At 38.4% G+C, this 21,837-nt stretch overlaps 1 protein-coding gene and 1 non-coding gene across 7 annotated transcripts in view; one reads left to right on the top strand and one right to left on the bottom strand.

Moving 5' to 3' along the window:
• MCF2 (MCF.2 cell line derived transforming sequence) overlaps positions 1-21,837 on the bottom strand; it is an 83,447-nt gene that overhangs the window by 17,081 nt on the left and 44,529 nt on the right. For all 6 annotated transcript variants that reach the window (XM_049107529.1, XM_025460876.3, XM_049107528.1 and 3 more), the window contains 9 exons: positions 19,017-19,105; positions 17,132-17,198; positions 16,297-16,412; positions 16,118-16,187; positions 14,164-14,256; positions 9,201-9,293; positions 8,359-8,484; positions 7,478-7,699; positions 532-624 (listed from right to left, as the gene is read on the bottom strand). In XM_049107529.1, coding sequence (XP_048963486.1) covers positions 532-624; positions 7,478-7,699; positions 8,359-8,484; positions 9,201-9,293; positions 14,164-14,256; positions 16,118-16,187; positions 16,297-16,412; positions 17,132-17,198; positions 19,017-19,105 — 969 coding nt within the window. The remainder of the gene's footprint in view (positions 1-531; positions 625-7,477; positions 7,700-8,358; positions 8,485-9,200; positions 9,294-14,163; positions 14,257-16,117; positions 16,188-16,296; positions 16,413-17,131; positions 17,199-19,016; positions 19,106-21,837) is intronic.
• Positions 13,330-13,468, top strand: LOC112668614 (U4 spliceosomal RNA). Its single transcript, XR_003141744.1, has one exon. It is a non-coding gene; the product is annotated as a U4 spliceosomal RNA (small nuclear RNA).

Genomic DNA, 21,837 nt, shown 5'->3' on the forward strand with positions numbered 1-21,837 from the left:
AGAACCATTATAAACCTGTAACTCCAGAAACTTGATGGGGACAGAGATGCACCTGGCATGTTCTTGGCTACTAGCTAGAGTTGGTAAGTATCCTGGTGTGGTTGTAAAAATTCAAAGCCCTAGAAAACCTCAGCGGCACATCTCAAGTTAGAGAAACCACGTGCAACTGAAAACTGAATACCTGTGTCACAAAGAATATTAAATAGTATTTAAGTGACCTGCAGGAAAGGAGTGAGAACTTTTATAATAATGTAACCAAAATTATGCATGTTTGCAAAACTTAGACTTTCATGTCTTAATGCACATTACGGTTTCTAAAATAACATTTCAATGGCAGGGACACCTAGGTGGCTCAGTGGTTGAGCGTCTGCCTTTGGCTCAGGGCGTGATCCTGGAGACCCGGGATCGAGTCCTGCATCGGGCTCCCTGCATGGAGCCTGCTTCTCCCTCTGCCTATGTCTCTGCCTCTCTCTGTGTGTTTCTCATGGATAAATAAATAAAATCTTTTAAAAAAATATTTCAATGACCAACCTGGACAATATAAACTTCTTCCTTGCCAGCATACCAGATTTCAAATTTGCGATTATCTCCTTTTACATATTCGGTGATGCCAACTTCATCCATCTGTAATAGGTCAAAATTTTCATGAGCATTTTATTTGGAATATGCAATTACATTAAATCCACCCCTGTCATATTCTAAGTGAGCCAGAATTTCTCACTTGGCAAAATGCACATTTTAGATTCAAAGAATATGAAATTATAAATATAATCACAGACCTATTTAACTGTTTTCACTGAACCATGCACTTACAGTATAAGTTACATGCTCCATTCCAGTGATTGAAACATATGTTACGAATCTGAACATCCAGCTACTCCCCCTAAGATTGAATCCTGTTATAAATTAACTGCACACTATTAAAATAAATTATCATGTCAGACACAGGACTAAAAGTAATTAGACACCAATAAAAAAGCGCATACAAAATTGAGTTAAATCACTGCTTTTAAAAATCATTTGTCAGATAAGTTTATCTTAGAGATCATTACTTATCTCTATAGAAGTTTTATAAGTGAGAAACATCCAATTTATGTGGTGGAGGGGAAACCAGCGGGGTACACAAGGCTCCCCTCTATTTCCACCAACCTCTCAGCTTCCCTAGAAAACAAATGATCTGACATAGGAGAGTGAGATGTTCTTGAAGCCAGTGAAATTTTTATATGCGATATCTCTTCCTTACCACGATTTTTCTTTTCCATATGATTATGCAGAACACAAACTCTTCCATTTGTGCTGTGCTGCTCATAGCTTGGTTAATTCCATTTTGAGCAATTTCCCTCCCTCAAACACACATTCTCTTTCAGTCTTCTCCTGCCTTGTCTTTTTGTTCAATTCCAGTCTAATTATCTAAAGGAATATCTCACTCTCTGTTCCATTTACAAGTCCCCCAAACGGCCCTAACTAGAGCAGATAAGCACTACAAGTACTGCTAGTGAGATCACATATCAAGAGAAAGAAAAGGGATTGTGCTCAGAAATGAAATGAGATCTATACTCACAAGAATCTCTGACACCTACCCTGCATGTAGTCAGCAGTGACTTCCAGAATCTCCAAAAATATCTTCATATTCCTACTCAACCGCTCTAGCTAAACCTACTTTTGCTCAAGCATCAGGATTTAAGATAAATAATAATCTCATGTTCAATCTCTATTTCAACTGCATTTCAACACACACTTTTCCTTCAATATCGTAAGCTGGATGGCGTGTGGAGCTCGAGTCTGAGAGGCCTGGGAACTCCATCTCTGCCTATTAGGAGCTCTGTGTTCTGGTGCAAAGTGTTTAACCTTTTTGAACTGCATTTTTTTTCAACTATAAAATGGGAAGAATACCTACTTCACAGAGTTGATTAAAGGACTAAATAGCTTGCATTAAATGCCTAGATCATATAATGAGTTTTTTCTAAGTATATGACTTTGTTTTCTAAACTTTCCCTTATTTGAACCACAAAACAGTTTTGTGATTTTTTTTCATTGCATACATATAGCACATCATTATGGATTAAATGAACTTTTATGAGTTACCCTGGAAACCTAACCATGATGTCTATCAGACAATATTGTCCTGAGTTCCAAGCAACTCACACTTAGTTCTACTGGAATACAATCCATTTGTGTTTTGTGGATGTATATATTTTCTCAAATAACAAATGATAAGGGTTTTATTGAAAGGCTTTTAAACAAAAAAAAAAAAAGAAAGGCTTTTAAACATTATTAAATGTTACTATTCAATGAAATGTTTACTATATCATGAAATTCAGTTTTTTAAAAATATATATTTTATTTATTTATTCATGAGAGACACAGAGAGAGAGGCAGAGACACAGGCAGAGGGAGAAGCAGGCTCCATGCAGGGACCCCGATGCGGGACTCGATCCCGGGACCCCAGGATCACACCCTGGGCCGAAGGCAGGTGCTAAACTGCTGAGCCACCCAGGGATCCCCCTGAAATTCAGTTTTAGACTCTAGAGGTAGTTGAAGGTCTAACTATATGAGTATAGTTATGTAATATAGTATATAATACATATTATATATAAGAAAATAACAAGGCTGATTCTATAGTCATATCCTAATGGTAGCCTCTGCCACATTTCACATTTTCATTCATATTTGTGGTAGCTATGAGTCTCAATGTGTCAAGGGTTGAGGACTCCAACTTTCAGTCTAATTTTTTGTCATCAAGGCAGTGTAAAGATGTCAAATGCCTTGTTAAAAGTCACCTGGTGACTCAACAACTCTGGGATTGTGACCAACAACTACCAATCTGAAGACTTTTATTTATATCTCTGGAATAGAGTCTACTTCCTTCTTGGGTCAGTATCATTTTAAAAATTGATCTTGAATCACACTAACAAAAAATATAGCTAAAGAAACTAAAGTGCTATGAAGCAGTTAGAAGCAAGATACTGGGTATAAACCAGTAATGTGGCTATATCTTAAAAACAGTTTCAGAGACAAGAATAGAAAGAAAAAAGAGGATTATATCAGCATATGATTTATGAAAATTGAACTAGATGTGCACACAGAACATGAATATACATTTAACAAAAACATACAAACTGAAGGATATACATCAAGTAAATTAGAATGGTTGTTACAGGGGTAGAGAGGAAATTAAGTGTGGAGAATAATGAAGGAAGGAAGGAATAAAAGAAGGAACAAATGAAACACAAGGCCTTCCAGCATGGCACAGTCATTAAGGGCATGGACTCTGGAACCATCTGCCTTGGTTTGAATCTGTGCTGCACAGCATGTCTACATGCTCTTAGACAAATTACGCACTTCTCTGGAACTTGGCTTTCCCATCTTCAAAATGGGGTTAATAATAGTTCCTACTTCATATAAGGTTGCTATGTGGGTTAAATGAGTTGACATTGCTATTTATAAACATAGGACAGTTTCTAGCAAACAGTAAGCACTATATGTATGTTTATTAAGTCAAAAAAAAAGATGATGATAATGCATGAACTGAGGAATGTGAAGAACTCAAATCTCTGCATCTGACTGTGACCTTCGGGCCTTTCCTTTGCATAGAAGTGGCTGACTTAAAATATAGCACACAATCATCAGGCCATGGGGATCTAGCCTCATAGCATGAAGTCAAGACAACAGTCCAGTAAAAGTGACAGGGAAGTGGCTCAGCGGTGGAAAGCATTCTGCATCCATCCTCTCAAGCAAGGAGAAGACTCTGAAACCAGTAACCCCAATGCTCATGTCACACACTGACTAGAATTGCTAGCCATGATTTAATCCTGGAATCTCACAGTAGGAAAGCAAGAGGGTCAGCAGAGTGAGGCTCAAGAAATAGCCAAATTTCCATCTTTCTCTGTCAGCAGGATCACCATTTTCCTGGTACCCCTGGTCTAAATCTTTGCAGGCATCACTGAATAATCTTTTTATTAAAAATGCTAGGCCATTCGAATGGTAAATGGTTCTCCAACCTTTTATTTTCAGGCTGTAGGTGTCCTTCTGTCTAAAATGAGTCTCTTGTAGACAGCAAATAGATGGGTCCTGCTTTTTTATCCAGTCTGAAACCCTGCACCTTTTGATGGGGTTCACATTCAGAGTTACTATTGAGAGATATGAGTTTAGTGTCATCATGATATCTATTCAGTCCTTGTTTTTGTGGAATGTTCCACTGAACTTCTTCTTAAAGGGGAATTTTAAGAGTCCCCCTTAAAATTTCTTGCAGAGCTGGTTTGGAAAACTGTGTGGAGGTTCCTCAAAGAGTTAAAAATAGACCTGCCCTATGACCCAGCAATTGCACTGTTGGGGATTTACCCCAAAGATACAAATGCAATGAAACACCGGGACACCTGCACCCCGATGTTTATAGCAGCAATGGCCACGACAGCCAAACTGTGGAAGGAGCCTCGGTGTCCATCGAAAGATGAATGGATAAAGAAGAGGTGGTCTATGTATACAATGGAATATTCCTCAGCCATTAGAAATGACAAATACCCACCATTTGCCTCGACGTGGATGGGACTGGAGGGTATTATGCTGAGTGAAGTAAGTCAGTCGGAGAAGGACAAACATTATATGGTCTCATCCATGTGGGGAATATAAATAATAGTGAAAGGGAATATAAGGGAAGGGAGAAGAAATGTGTGGGAAATATCAGAAAGGGAGACAGAACGTAAAGACTGCTAACTCTGGGAAACAAACTAGGGGTGGTAGAAGGGGAGGAGGGCGGGGGGTGGGAGTGAATGGGTGACGGGCACTGGGGGTTATTCTGTATGTTAGTAAATTGAACACCAATAAAAAATAAATTTAAAAAAAATGCTAGGCATGGGGCACCTGGGTAGCTCAGTCAGTTAAGCATCAGCCTTTGGCTCAGGTCATAATCTCAGGGTCCCGGGATCAAGTCCTGCGTCAGGCTCCCTGCTCAGTAGAGGGGGGTCTGCTTTGCCCCCCTCCCTCTGCTCTGCCCCTCACTCATGCTCTCTCTCTCAAATAAATAAATCTTTTTTTTTTTTAATGCTAAGGATTATTGGGAAACCAAAGGAAACAAATCAGACTGATTTTTGTTCCTTCAAATGTCAGGTATTGTTTCTTTCCTGTGTCTAATAAGTCACCAAGCCTGTCTGCCTACCTTCCACAGAAATGTTTCTTGCATCTATCCTACCGTTGCCACAGTAACCATTATAGTTTGAATTCTCATGACTTGGTCCCATCATACCAGTCCCTCTTTAATGTACTTTAGAAGCATTCTGTTGCCCATTATTGTGACAAATTAAAGGTAAAAAAAAATCAATACACACCAGAGATACTACATCAGGTATTGACTAGGTCACTCCACAAATAAAAAGTTAACCAAATGCATTTGGGTCCAACATGCCTGTGGAGATCAAGTCTCTTCCCCAGAAATAGATACACGGACAGCAAGCGATCTAAACCCCAGATGAGGTCAGCTATACAATCGTGGTTCTCAGTCAATGCTTACTAGAGATATACAAGACCAATGGAGATTTTGGGGATGTGGAGGTGGGTTGCTAAGAGCAAAGGAGCAACTGGGTATTTGTTGTAAAAACAGCAAGTTTTAAGGAAACGTTGTGACAGCAGGGAAAGTTGGCAGTAGAGAAAGAAGTCCAATACATAACTCTGGGCAGGAACTTTATTATGAACAGCATCGGACTGTTGACCTTCTGGGAGAATTAAAAGCAGGGCCTGCTTATCTGGTAGACTCCTGAGTCAAACACCTCAGAACACATTGCTTGTCCTCTTTATCACTGCTGCTGAAAACATTAGCAATCCTCAAATGGTTTGCTAACCTTTTTTTATGAAATGCTCATAAAAAATGACTCAAATGATAGTAGTTGGGGAATTGACATGCTAGTTTTCTCTACTCTCCAATTTTGCTATAACCAGTATTATACTGCCTTTACACTTTATTTTTTATTAAAGATTTTGTTTTTAAGTAATCTTTACACCCAATGTGAGGCTCAAACTCACAACCCCAAGATTGAGAGTCTTGTGCTCTACCGACCGAGTCAACCAGGTGCCCCCTGCTTTTACAACTTGAAACTTGAAAGGTAAAATTACCTAGGTGTAAAAACTAAAACTACCAAACTCACCAACTACAGGCTTGTATGAACTGGAAGTTCCTCTTGTCAAATGTCAAAACCAGCTGGGAATATCACTGGACTGCCAGTGACTCCCTCAAACAATACTGACCTCATTGTAATACCAAGCTGTATTTAGGACAAAAGGACGGTTTGGTTATAGAAGAAAGTGATTTCAAAGGACAGGATGGATGTGGGCAAGATTCTGCTGTGGGTGGCTTTGGACACTCAGGAGGGCAAGGGGTAAGGAATAAAGGAGGGATAGAAAAAGAAAGGTGGAGAAAGGTGGGAATATGCTAAGCACAAAAGTTACCCACTTAAAAAAAAGTTACCCACTTTAAATTGCATTGGGGAAAAAGACCAAACTCTTTCCTCATCTCTCCTGTACAGTAAAGGCTCCCTGCTACCAAGACCATCAACTCTACCCAGTACCACTGGTAAAAGAGTACTCATGGGGTTATGGGTAACATCCCATAACTTCAGACTGTGCTCTGCAGGACACTAGGAAGCTGCCTTGGGGACTGCTTGGTATTGGAATGAGAGAGGAAAGGAAGGAGGTAAAGCTCTGCCTTCCCTCACTCTTATTTCAAAAGTTATGTGTTGCCTGATTTCAATATAACACCTCTACTTAAGATTTTGGACAGCCCCAGTGGCGCAGCAGTTTAGCGCCGCCTGCGGCCCAGGGCCTGATCCTGAAGACTCAGGATCGAGTCCCGCATCGGGCTCCCTGCATGGAGCCTGCTTCTCCCTCTGCCTCTTTGTCTCTCTCTGGGTCTCTGTGAATAGATAAATAAATTCTTTAAATTAAAAAAAAAAAGATTTTGTGGGCTGGAGGTGGATAAAGCAGGTGAAGGGGATTCCAGGGTACAAATTTCCAGGTATAAAATAAGTCCTGGAGATGTAATGTGCAGCATGGTGACTGTCACTAACAGTACTCTATTGCATATGTGAAAGCTGCTAAAAGAATAGATCTTAAAAGCTCTTATCACAAGGAAAAAAACTGTAACTGGGTGTGGTGATGGATGTTAACTAGATTTACTGCAGTGATATATATTTTGCAATATATACAAATATCACAGCATAATGCTGGACACCTAAAATGAATATGATGTTGTATGTCAATGACACCTCAACAAAAAGATTTCATTTAAAAAAAAGGATGTGAAAAAAATAAAAATTAAATAAATAAAAATAAAAATAAAAAAAGGGATGTGCAATCAAAGTATAAAACCCACTCATCTCACTTGAAAGGGTGTACCAACTTTTACATTATATATATATATATATATATATATGTGTGTGTGTGTGTGTGTGTAAAATAACATTACATTACACAATTTAAATGATCTTACTTTCAAACAGTGCTTAAAACTGTATGACGGGTATCTATCAGAGCCTTCTCCACTTTCAACACGCCTCTTACAGAAAACAATGGCTTTTTCGTACAGGAAGAGATGCCGCTGCATTGGTTTGAATCTAGCAAAATCCTTCATTTTTGTAGCACCTTTCTTGTGTCCAATCCAAACACTGAAAGCACCCTGCATTACCATCTTGCCCAGTTCATTTAAGTTTCCCTACAAAGGAAAATCGACAGTCATCAGTACAAGGCACAGCTACATTCAGACCCCTGACATCAACATTAGACTGGGTGGCTTGAGCTGCTAAAGCCCTGAAATGCAATTTGTACAGTTTCTAGAATTTTATTTATCAGAACTTTTTACATTAGAACAGGCCATGTGTCACACAGGCACAAAATTACGGCGTGAGCAAGAGACAGGAGAGACCTCCTTTTCCCTGGCTCCTGTCTTCCTGCAGAGGTCTTTCAACTAGGGTAGCTCCCCCCATCTTCTCAATCTGCCTGGCGACTGGTGTCTCCCAGTGCAAGCATTACTTTACTCTAAAGACTTGATTTTTTTTCTTCTGAATTTGTCTCAGACTAAGGCAAGCAGCAATTCTAGGACAACACATCTCCTTAGAAGACCCAAACATTTCCTTCAAGCAGGAAATCCCAAGGTTGGAGTTGGGTGTAGGCTCACAAGGACAAGGGGAATATCACAAACTCATTCGGCTGCTGACCTCAAGCCAATTCTCCATTTAGCACTGTCAGTAATAATGCTGACATTTGGATCTCCATTTTCCTCTTTTTATTTCTCAATTGGTTCCAGGAGACAAAGAAAGAAGATCTTGACATGCTTGCCCACAAAAACTGCAACGATCACTAAAATTTACTCACAATATAGCCATTTATTGCAATCTGATGCATAGAGTCATTAACCGACTTCAGTAAATCCAGCATTGTGTCAAGCGCTTCCTTTAATTGTTCAAACCCAGGGCAGCCTTTGCTATATTTCAGTAGCTCCTGTAATTACAAGTCAAGAATTAAAATTAATATCAAGCAGATATTAACAGCTGAAGAAAATGAATACATTTTTGGCTAACATGCTCTCAAGGAGGAATCCAAAGATAATGCCACTTCTCGAGTAGTATCTTTCATTTGCTATTTGTCATAGTAAGAAGACTCTATTTTAAAAACTGTGTCAAAAAATTTGGGAAGATTAAAAAAATTTTTTTTTAAATTGGGAAGAAATGGAATAAGGACTAACACTATCAGGTAAAGGGCACTCAGTGTTCTTGGAACTGCAGAAAAACAGCTATTAGGACACATGAGAGGTTGATTTTTAAGGTAGTCACACATGCAACAATTTGGTTTTCTCATTTTGCAGAGGCCACAAGACATTGTGCTGATACTTAACGTGACATTGTAGTAACCCTTTCACTGGACATGAGAGGTGTGCCACCTTCGGCTTTCATTGAAAGGGCACTTTTGGAAATATAGTCACAAACTCCAAGAAATATTTGTTTGGTTCTTCTTAACGATAGTAAGAGTTCTGCACTCATTACACATGCATCAATGTAACCTGAATCAGCACAGTAAGGCGAAGGAGCATAATAGTGCCAGGTCCAGCCTTCCTGCTCACCTCCTACCTCCTCGCCAGCCGCTTCCTTTTTAATGGCTCTGCTACCTCTGACCCACAGAAGTAAGTAAAGAGAGAAACAAATGCTTCATGTAATTACCTTTAACAGTAACTGATATTTAGTGATTCGCTGCACGGGTTTGAGTAAATACGAATCCAGACCAAGTCTGTGCTTTAATTTTCTTTGACATTCCTGTCATTGAAATACAATTATCAATAAATTTAAATTAAGACATGTACCTGTGAAAATGGCAAGTGTTCACTGATTAGACCCAATGCATGCAGGTTTCTTACAAATCAAGGAAAATCAACCAGGAAAACCGCTACTTCCATACGGCGTGGAAATTGTAAGCGGCCGTGAATATAAAAAAAAAAAATATTGTAAACGTTATTTCAAGGGATTGGAGTGGTAGAAAGGGCAAAAATTTCAAATATGTTAAGTTTTTACATAAAAATGTACACTGATGTGGAAGGGTTAAAAGACAAGAAAACAATGAATGGCCAGAGATGAACATGAGTAACAAAACATGACTGCAAATCTAAGAAAATGAACAAAAGGTTCAGCTCTGCAGGCCGAGGCCCAGAAAAGAAACAGGTTGTACTGAATATAAATCAAACTGGGCATGAGAAGGAGTTTTTTTTTAATATCACAAGAAAAATATAGACCTCATCAACCGATGCTATATTTCATCTGATTATGGGCTCACTGCCACGATAAATAGAAGGGTCATGACTTTGGGTCCTGGGAACGTTCTAGGGTTCATAGCAACAGCAAGATGGGGACGATTAGGATGAAATGTGCGTGTAAGAAATACAGAACACAAAGAGAGTAGGAGAGGATGTACATGTGTAAGATCCAGGACCTGCCTCTGCCTAGGGGAGTAAAAACTGCTATCCAATCTGATTCAAACAGAGGGGGCACCAGGATGGCTCAGTCAGTGGAGAATATGACTCTTGATCTCAGGGATGTGAGTTTGAGCCCCACACTGGGGGTAAAGATTCCTTTTAAAAATCAAATCTTTAAAGAAAATTCAAAAAGCAACGTGTGGTTAACGATTTTGGAGTGATACATGCATTTAGCTCTCCTTATTCATGAAACCCAACTATAAATGAGATTTAAAAGTTATTTTTGCAAGACAAAACTGAAAGTTACCAAGATGGGAGAGGAAAAACCATCAACCAAATATGAAAAGTGAAAACCAAACTGACAAGGGATAAACAACTGCGCACACCAGAGAAAAGTCAGTCTCAAGATGGCAGAGGGAAAAGCCAAGGAACAATTCAGTTTATTTTATAGAATCGTGTCCCCCTCCTCTCCACAAAGACTCCAGAACGACAGACGTCAAGTACCTCTGAAAGTGGGAGATGAAGGTGGGTTTGAAAAAATACGGTTGTTTAAAGTCTGTCCAAGAGGTAGATACTGGGATGGGGGTGGGGGGCGCCCGGGTAGCTCGGTCAGTTAAGCATCTGCCTTCAGCTCAGGTCATGATTCGGGGGTCCTGGGATAGAGCCTCATTTGGGGCTCCCTGCTCCATGAGGAGCCTGCTTCTCCCTCCCACTCTGCCCCTATCTCCCACTCATGCTCTCTCTCTCTCTCTCTCTCTCTCTCAGATAAATAAATAAATCTTTAAAAAAAGAAGTAGATAACAGGGGCAGTGCGGGGAAGAAGTAAGTAGATACTAACAAGTGTTGGTGAGAGTGTAGAGCAATCAAGACACCCTCATTCACTGCCAGCAGGAATGTAAAATGGTGCAGCAACTTTGGAAAACAATCTCACAGTTCTTCAGAAAGTTACAGAGAGTTACCAAATGACCCAGCAATCTCACACCCAGGTATGTGGCCAAGAGAAATGAAAACATATGTCCGAGAAAAACTTGTATACAAGAGGTGGAAAAGAATCAAATTACCATCCATTGATGAATGGGCAAATAGAACATCAAACACCCATACAATGGAATGAAGAATTGATCCATGCTACAACATGGATGAACTGCGAAAACATGATGCTAAGTGAAATCCACAAAACACAAAAGATCACATATTTTATGCATCTATTTATATGAAAGTTCAGAACAGGCAAATCCAGAAAGATAAAAAGCTTACTAATTGCAGAAGGCTGAAGGGGTTGGGGGCATATGGTAGATGATTACTAAAAGGTATGCATGGGGTTTTTTTGGAGTATGAAATCGTTCTTAAATTGGCTGCAGTAATGGTTGCACAACATTGTGGACACAGTAAAACCACTTAACTGCACATTTGAAAAGGGCGAATTATATGGTATTTTAACTACATCTCAATAAAGCTGTTACAAAAAATTAAATGGGCTAAGAGTTTTTTTTTTTAAAGAGAGAGAAAAAAGAAGGGAGAGAAAGAAGGCACCTGGTGGCTCAGTTGGTGAAGCATGCAACTCTTGATTTTGACTCAGGTCATGATCTCAGGATTGTGGGATCAAGCCCCATAACAAGCTCCATGCTCAGTATGGAGTCTGCTAGAGATTGCCTCCCCCTCTGTGCCTCCCACGCCCCACTCACATACTAAATAAATAAATCTTTATAAAATGTTTACAATGGCATATTAAAAAAAAAGTAGAGAAGGCTCTCAAAAATCCACACTACTATGCACAACTATGTGGCTGCCTCTCCCTCTGGATAGCAGAACAGATGTGTATCTAAAAAGAGTAAAACATAAGGCCTTTGAACTAGGGAATACCAGATCCAGTTGAAGACAGAGTACCATACTGAAAGCAAAGAGATTACTTGAATATTTATGTATCAAATTAAAGACTCTCACCCTTTTCCCCCAACTTGGCTACCAGAACATTGACAACCAGATCCTTATTCACCAGGTAGCAGACTGGGGAATCTGACCAGCCTGAGAAAGAATATCTAAAGATATAGATGTGGGGATTCCACCAAGGAAACACCTTGACATAATCACTCAACAGTGAGAACCATGGTCAATTAATCCACAAGTGCACAAGATACTTCCAATGAACTTTTTATTCTAGTGCTTTCTCTTAAGATAAGTGGACAAACAAATATCACTAGACATTTGAGGAAAGTATCTAACATGAGTGACAGGAACAAAACAAAGAAAAAGAAAACACAAAACCAATCTAAAGACAACAGAAATCATGCAAGAAGGAAAAAATTATACTTAAAAGGAAAATCTATTATTATTACTCTCATATAAATAAGTGAAGATACTGAATTCATGAAACAAAAACAGGGATCTACTGAAAGGAACATGGAGAGAACAAAAAAGGGTACAGGCTCTTCAAATTGAAAAACTTAATGGTGGAAACAAAACCCTCATTAAAAGGACTGAAAGATGAATTCCAGAAAACAGAACAGGACAAAAAGCCAGAAAATAGGAAAGATAAGAGAATTAGAGGACTGGTCAAGGACATCAAACATCTCTACAATAGGAATTCCAGAAAGAGAGAATAGAAAAAATACTGGAGAAAACCAAAGAAAAAAATCCAACTAAGTTTGGACAAGAGTTTCCAAATTCAAAGGGATCACCATAAGGCTAACATAATAGATGAAAATAGTGCCAACGTCATGGCACAGCGCTGAAATTTCAGAACCCTAAGGATAAAAATGTTCCCATAAGCTTTCAGAGAGAGGACAAAAATGGGTTACACAAAGGATTAAAAATCAAAATGGCATCAGATTTCTTTTTTTTTTAATTTTTATTTATTTATGATAGTCACAGAGAGAGAGAGAGAGGCAGAGACACAGGCAGAGGGAGAAGCAGGCTCCATGCACCGGGAGCCCGACGTGGGATTCGATCCCGGGTCTCCAGGATCGCGCCCTGGGCCAAAGGCAGGCGCCAAACCGCTGCACCACCCAGGGATCCCTGGCATCAGATTTCTTAACAGCAACACTGGAAGCCAGAAGACAAATTCTAGGAAAATGGTTTCTTATATAGAATTCTATACCCAGCCAAGCTAGCAATCAAGTGTTAGGGTAGACTTTTGTACACATGGAAGCTCTCAAAACTTTTACCTATCAGGCACACTTTCTCAGCAGACCTACTGGAGAATATGTTCCATAAAATAAGTAAGTGAAATAAGGAAAAAAAATATGACACCAAGGAAACAGGAGAGCCTATCCCAAAAGTTATATTCATCAAGATCCCAGGTTGTGGGACCTGTGCAACAGGTCTAGTGAGTCTCAATGAACAGATCAGAAAAATCCAAGAGAGATTAATTCAAAATAAAATTCAGCTTTGCGCAGTGGCAGTATCGTAGCCAATGAGGTTTATCCGAGGCGCGATTATTGCTAATTCAAAATAAAATTCAGAGAAAAGGGAGTATGTTTAATACACTAAGAAGAGATTTATGTAACTCTCATTACTAGGAGAGTTTAGAGTACATTAGGGGAAAGTACCTAAAAAATTAAGTGAAGGGCGCCTGGGTGGCTTAGGTGGTTAAGTACTCAACTCTTGATTTCAGCTCAGGTCATGATCATAAGGTTGTGAGATCCAGCGGTCCATGCTCAGTGCAGAGTCTGCTTCTCTCCCCCTGCCCCTCCCCCCACTCATGCACATGCTGTCTCTCAAAAGTCATTAAAAATAAACAAAATTTTAAAAAATTAAAAATTAAGTGAGTAAAAATGATAATTACAAGAAAAACAAAAAGTATGGAAATGCAACCATCTTATATCACAGGATTCATCTGAGCAGAGGAATTACATAGTCTTAATAATTTAACCTGTATATCTATACAACTAAACTTATAAACATACTGAATGTTTTGGAGGAAAAGGAGTATATGTATGTATCCAGTGGTGAGACGGGGCAGTGAAGAGGGCTAAAGCAGCAATATAAATATGTTATTTGGAAACACGGAGGTAAACAGCAAAGGAAGTCACTAGCATCTGTGAAGCAGCATATATATTTTTGTACATGTGCATATGTGTGCGCACATGTGTGTTTTGTGGCAGGGTCAAATTGTTCTCTGATATGTATTATATATAACTTAGAATAGAAAATGAATTTTTAAGAAATATCCCAGTATATTCTAGAAGGACTATATACAATACCTGAATATACTATACCTGGAAAAAGGCGCATTCTGAATACTTCTTCCAAATTGCCTCTGATCTGGGTTTATTCTGACAGTATTTTGCATACATCTGAAAATTATCTTTCTGTGATAAAAAGCAAATTCAAATGTATTACCAATTTGTGAACATATACTTTTCTTACCAAGAAAGGCTGAGCAAAAAAAAAGAAAGAAAGAAAGAAAGAAAGAAAGAAAGAAAGAAAGAAAGAAAGGCAGGCTGAGCAAGAATGAGTGCAGCCAAGCATTATAGGGAATGTGGCCTAAAGGCACTGGCAGCTGGGCAGGATCCCCCTTTGTACTCCAAGAAAAGCATGCCCACCAGACTGAGTAGAGGGGCATAAATTATCCCAGTAATTTCATAACTTTTACTTACTCAGTCTTAAAGAGAGAGAAAAGCCTTCTCTGACTGAATCATAAAAACAGATGAATTTTTCTCATAAGTATGAGCTAATAGGGTACAAAGAAACATGCTCTTTCCATGTTATTATTCTCTCATTTCCCTAGTGAATGAACTTGGAGCTAACTTCCAAGGTCCTTGGTTCATCACTGGGATATCATCATCATATCATAACCCTGCTAGGCATCTGCCCATGTTATTCTCTCTGCTTGGAATCATCTCTCTTTGACTCTTTAACATGCTTCTCATGAGTCATCTCTTCTAGAAAGCCATCATTTATACCTCCTATCTACATAAGATGCCCCTCTTCTCAGCTCCTACAGGATTCTTTGTATCTCCTTGATATAGTACAACTCACACTCTATACAATGATTTTTCCCTCTTTTTCTATGGTCTTGGTCTTGCTATCCACATTGCCTAGCACAGTGCTTGATGTATAGTAAGGGTTCAGTAGATGGGTACTGAATGAATGAACATATTGACAGGCATTTATTAAACCAATACTGGTTGCCAATAAACTCTGCTCACCTTATAAGAGATACAAAGATATATAGGATATGGACCTTGCCTCAAAGAGTTTTACATCTAGTTGGAGACAGAATTCATAAATATGTGTAAATGTATAGCAAATGTAAAATCCCCAATGAGTAGCAAAGACATGAAGTACTACAAGAGTCCAAAGGAAAGAGACTGATGTTGCTTACGGAAGTCAGGGAAGAATCTGGCTATCATTCAAATGTGTTTAAAATCAGAATATACTGGGAAAGGTAATGACAAACAATTTTTTCTTAACCTTATATTCTGAGTCCATTAACGCTCTGTGGGATAAGACATCTATTCGGAAGCTTTCAATGATCACCATTATCAAATTGATTCTCAAATCAACATGGAACTGATTTTTCAGGAAGAGGAAGTAGATAAGCAAAGAATATTCTAAGAAAAAATTCTAATGGAGGAGAGTATGATTATAAAGCCTGGGAAGTCAATTGTTCTAAGCCTTCTCTTGAGACATGGAGAAACGAGCCTCCCTGAATGATCTCGTAGAATAAAAAGAACAGACAGCCCTCTGTTTCACAAAGTTCCTGTGACAGATACTCTGGTGTCTGAAAGTCAGACCACATTTGATTCTGACTTTACATGCATTAAAGGGGAATTCCATGGCATCTTGGAGGCTAAAAATTAACCAAACCAAGAATGGTTGTGTGAAGATGATTCCGAGTCTCACATCTTCCTAGCCAGAATGGTCCCTGGACTCCTGGGATCATCCAAAGGTCAGTGGTCACAAGCTGAGCCATTGAAGCATTTGATACCACAGAAGACAATGGCCATTTGCATGCTCTAGATACTCCACTGCAACAACTTCTATAACAAAACTTGGTTTAACATTAAAGACTTGCTGGAGTGATGTGTCTCTTCCAAAAACATAAAGACATAAAAAACAATACCTAAAAAAAAAAAATACCTACTTTGTCTTGAAATCTGGTCCTATAAAATAAGCTGCTATTTTAGTGGCCCATATTTATATATTTTAAAATAATAATTAACAAACCCTTTCCAGGAAACAAGGTCCCACTCTTTCTGGAGCGTCAACGCAATCTTCCAGACTGTTCAAGAAAATGCTGTGAAAATTTCAAAGAAAAAAATAATTTTATGTGAAATATAAGCCATTGGTCAATAACCATTTAAATAATATGATGAAAAAGAAAATTCAATTCAGTAATTACATACTTGTTATGGAATTCATATATTTCTGCCATATTTCCAAAGAGAATATCTTTTTTATTTCTCAGAAGAGGTGGCATAAGATCAAACATCTCAGGATTATCCATCTCGGCTCTATAGCCCTACCCAAAAGAAATACATTTATTCATTAAAAAAAATATTCACATTATCATTTGTTTGGGCCACCAAACTACAGATACAGCAGAATGTATAGGGGATGAGTGGGTAAAGCTGTTGGTAACTTTAACAATCAAATCTTCCAGTACCCAAAGTTATCCATTTTTTTATATTTTATGTTTTTATTTTTAGAAAGCAAGACAAGGGAATCATGGTTTCCCACTCAACAGATAGAATAAAAGTGATTCTCTGGCCTTAGGGATAGCTTATAATGTAGGGAAACAAAATAGAAACCAAGCATGAAAAATTATATTACAGGTCATTAACCTCTCCTTAAACTGGCAATAAGTGTTTAGGTTTTTCAGACCAAATTAATATTATGACCTTTGTATCAAATGAATGTTTTTCTCCTACTTTTAGTTCTTTACATCACAATCTCTAAATAGCACCCTGGGAATAATTATAACAATCTGCTGGATCTGGATCTCTAAGAAGATAGCTTATCTCGTCTATAATAAAATCTGAGTTCCACAATTCTCACTACTCCAGGAGAACCTGAATTTGCACATTTCACACGCATGCAGCCTCAAACAATGGGAGAAATATCGCTGCTGGCTTGTGACAATCAGGGAAAAAGGCAGAAAGAGAAGACTCAAGACCTCCTAATGAATGTAACAGGAGAACATTTGGGCCAAGATGGGAAAATATATTTTGAGTCACTTACCAACAAAACAGTAAACAGCTCACGAACATACACCCTCTCTGTCTGTATCAGCTCATTCAGGACATGGCTAAAGTGAAAAGGCAATATTTAAATCAGTTATTTTTTGCTTTAGAATTGTATTGTGACCTTTCAAATCATTCTCATTATAAATAGTCTAAGGCAAAAATTGTTAATGCGTAGGAACTACCAATGGTTTTGGTTTTATCATCAAAATACAAAATTAATTATATGGTTTCTAGAATAAGTACCACCCACAAGACTCTTTAAAATACATTTAGAAGAAAGGAAAAGGGCTCAGGACTTATTTTTAAATAAAAAAGCAACCCACTTTATTTCTATCTGACTAAGCTTAAGAATCAATTTACTGGATGCCTGGGTGGCTCAGTGTGTTAAGCATCTGCCTTTGGCTCAGGTCATGTTCCTGGGGTCCTGGGATCGAGCCCCACATCGGGCTGTCCTGTTCAGTGGGGAGTCTGCTTCTCCCTCCTCCTCTGCCCCCTGCTCCAGCCCCCAGCTCGTGCTTGCACTCTCAAAGAAATTTTTTAAAAATATTTTTTTAAAAAAAGAATCAATTTACTGAAAACTCAAAAGTGTATTCTTAAAAGTTTGGTAAATTTTTTTTGTAGGTCAGTGGGGGAGAGCACAGTTTCTCTAGCTCTCTCTCTCTCAAAAAAATAATGACATTAACATCTTAGGCCCAATTTTCCCTTTTTCCAGTAATGTTCTGAAATTTTCCAAGACATGAAATGGATTTATTATACTGGTTTCCCTAAATATAGCTCATACCTATACTCCTGTAGTAATTACTTTATGGTCTCTTTAAAATAAAATACATTTCCTTCCAACGTGATTTCTAATTGACATCGTATTTAAAATTCATCTCCTCACTCTCCAATATGGGTAACTCATTTAATTTAACGTCTACCTTTATCTTCCTTTTATTTTTACATTTTTAGGCATTAACATTATTTGAATATCTATCTCCATACAACTCTAGGATATAAAATTTTAAAGGTGAATATTCTTGGGACGTCTAAGGGGCTCAGTTGGTGAAGTATCCAATTCTTGGTTTCAGCTCAGGTCATGATCTCAGGGTCCTGGGATCAAGCCCTGCCTCAGGTTTCGTGCTCAACAGGGAGTTTGTTTCTCCCACTTCCTCTACCCCTCCCCTCGCTCATTCTCTCTCTATATCTCAAATAATTTTTTTTTAATTTGTGGGGGGTTTTTTTGTTCTTACCATTGAGTTGTAAGAGTTCTTTTTAAAAATTTATTTATTTACTTACTTACTTCTTTATTTGACAGAGAGAGAGGGAGAAAGCAAGCAAGCAAGCAGGGGAAGGGGCAGAGGGAATCTCAAGTAGAATCTCAAACAGATTCCATGCTGAGCACAGAGCCGGATGCGAGGGTAGATCTCACAACCTTGAGATCATGACCTGAGCCAAAATCGTGAGTCAGTCACTTAACTGACTGAGCCACCCAGGCGCCCCAAATAAAATCTTTAAAAAAAAAAAAGATGAAGATTCTTATGTCTAGAATAGAAACATAATTTTATAAAAGTAAACAAAACAATGATTACTGTTAACATTTATAAAATAACATTGGATATCAACCCTTGTAGTTTTTGAAACACTGTCTCATGCACTTTTACAAAAGAGGAAATGAAGATTCTGGAAAACTCTAGTTAATTTTCAAGTCACACAAACAAAGCATAGGTTAGCCAGGCCTAATTCCAGGACTTCTAACACCTCATCTAGTGTTCTTTTCATCCCACCTAACAGAACCCCATTTTGTGATTTCAAAATACAAGCACATTCGCCTTTAACACTGAATCAGAGATTCCTACTGGTAGACGTGTATATGAGTGTATGTCAATAAAGAAAAATACTTCTGTAAAACATCCAAGCTATTGTCATTGTCCAAACTGGAGGATTGACCAGAACTTCTCTTCTCCCGACAATCATGCACCACTTCAATCTGAAATGATGAAAATAAAAGTTAAATTAGCATCTATGTAGGTATAGTTCTTCTTGAAGGAAATCTAGGTCAAATTAAGTTTTCTCTAGGTCCTGTGTAGATAACTTGAAAAATAACCCTAGGATTATTTTTTTAGAAATACCTTTGATATGTACTCATAAAAAATTATTTGAGTTGCCAAAGAGGACAGACTTAAGGTACTAATTCAAATTTATTTTACGCTTGGGTGACTCAGTCAGTTAAGCATCTGACTCTTGATCTTGGTTCAGATCATGATCTCAGGGTCATGAGATGGAGCCCCAAGTCGTGCTCCACACTAGGCTGGAGTCTGCTTAAGATTCTCTCTCTCCCTCTCCTTCTGCCTCTCCCACCACACCCCACCACCACCCCACCACCCCTGCTTTAGAGCACACTCTAAGAAAAAAAAAGAATTTATTTTACATATTAAGTAATTTCTCATTTATTTGGCATTTGGGGGGAGTGAGGTTAATTTATAAAAAGTTTAATTTCTAGATAACTAAAGCTTATTCATTGAAGAAAAAAAAACAGCTTTTTAACCTTAATGATTTTTAATGGAAATTTTCTAGGAAATATTACATGATTCCTTGAGTTCTCTAACCAAGGCTACACAACATCACTGACCCTCTTTCTAATGATTCAGTGGTATCATCAGGAACATGAATGATGTGATAAAATCTTTTTTTTTGATGTGATAAAATCTAATAACTTGTAGGTAACTGTCTATTCTTTCTTAAAATGGCTGTAACCTGTTGATGTCATCTCTGCTCTCTGCCACATGTTGGCTTTTGCTACAAGTGACTTCCTAGATCCTAACCCACCATCTTATTTTTTTTATTATTTTTTTTTATTTTGAAGACTCTACAGGAATTGGACTGGCCTACTGAGTCAGCTACATGAGATCCGTGATGGTTATTTGTTCTTCAGAAGCCTTAGAAGTATCTTCCAGGGATCCTGGCTGTATTGGACTTTGGAGACTACAAAATGCCTGAACTCCAAGTAAATGTAGCATTACTATGTAGAGCCCAAAATGAAGTACAGGATCTGTCAGCTAAAAAGCATTTCCACAAAACATCACAAACACATCATGTGGAAAGGCACAAACATTAATTGACTACTTCCTATATATTATGCAGGCACAATTATAGGTACTTAACACGGATCATAGTATCCAACCTTCCCAGCAATTTAGCAAGCTATGGCATACTTATCCTCACTTTATATATGGGAAATCAGAGGCTCAGAGAAGTTTAGCAACTGGGCCAAGGTCACATACCTAATAAGTGATGAAACACAGTCAAGCTCATGGTGGCCACCATTATGCTCCCTCCTTAAGAATATGTTTTGATTTGCTCTATCTGAATGTACCAACAGTTATCATTTTAATACTATAACACAGGTTGATAATGCTGCATAGTTTTTCACTCATCAGATAAGTATGCATCATTTACTCCTAGCAAGTTTCTGAAATACAAGTTTGGAAAGTTTCGAAACATAAATATTTATGTTTAAATGCCTAAGGATTGTGCAAATTGACTTGAAGTGGAAGAATGTGTGCATTTTGGAACTGGGTTCACCAGCTAGAAATCTCCCCAAGAAAATGTACAGACCCACAGCCTATTTTTCCCCTGGGATATGTAAATGGAATAAATCCACGTAGAGGAATGTTAAGGTGTCATGAGTGGAAACTGGAACCGAAAGACCTGTTAAGACTAGGGATAGGACACTTGGGTGGCTCAGTGGTTGGGTGCTTGCCTTTGGCTCAGGGCATGGTCCTGTGGGTCCCAGATTGAGTCCTGCATCCGGCTCCCTGTGAGGAGCCTGCTTCTCCCTCTGCCTGTATCTCTGCCTCTCTCTCTGTGTCTCTCATGAATAAATAATAAACTCTTTTAAAAAAAGACTATGGAATTTGGTACTCAGCCTATTTCCTTCTTGAAAACAGAAGTTGTAGCTGGACAACATGATAACCAGGCATGATATATATCAGTATAGGTCACTCACTGGCCTGCCAATCATGACATACAACACTTAGAATGCCACCATATGCCCCGCTTTATTTGAAAATGCTTCCCAAATATAATCTTATTTTTATACTAACTCTATGATGAGGGTGTTCTGTTATTATCCTCATTTTGTAGATAAGGAAATGGAGTTCCAGAGAACTTACCCAAGATTATATGCCCAGTAACTGACGGAGTTGGGATTAAAAGCCAGGTAGTCTCTACAGTTGCTCAACAATCTCTATCACTGCTATACTACCTCTTGGATATCTACCTTCTTGTCCTTAGTTACCATCAAGAAGACACAAGGAAAATGTAGGGCCCTACAGCTGTGATGAGGCTACTCTGCAGATATCAGAATATCATGGAAAACTGAGAAGGAGACTGGTATCTATCAAGAAACTAATAGATGTCTTTTTTGAGCCCAGAGTACGGACCATTAGAACCTGTCCTTCGTCCATGTTTCATACTTGCAGGAATGTAATCAATTATGAAAGAAATCTTTTGTAGAAAGGTGCAATACTTATTTAAGTTTATTGAGGTGGGGTGGAGGAAAGAGAAGCTGGGACGTATAGATGTTTTAGAGAAATTAATTCTGAACTTGAGCCAAGACTTAAGAAACTGCTCATGCACCTGGGGATATGCCAGCACTGCAATTAGACCCTGTGCAGCAGCAGCTTTTTCTTTTAGATTAAATAGGCTTTCAAACACACA

This window comes from Canis lupus, chromosome X (assembly GCF_003254725.2).
Source record: "Canis lupus dingo isolate Sandy chromosome X, ASM325472v2, whole genome shotgun sequence".
NCBI lineage: Eukaryota > Metazoa > Chordata > Mammalia > Carnivora > Canidae > Canis > Canis lupus.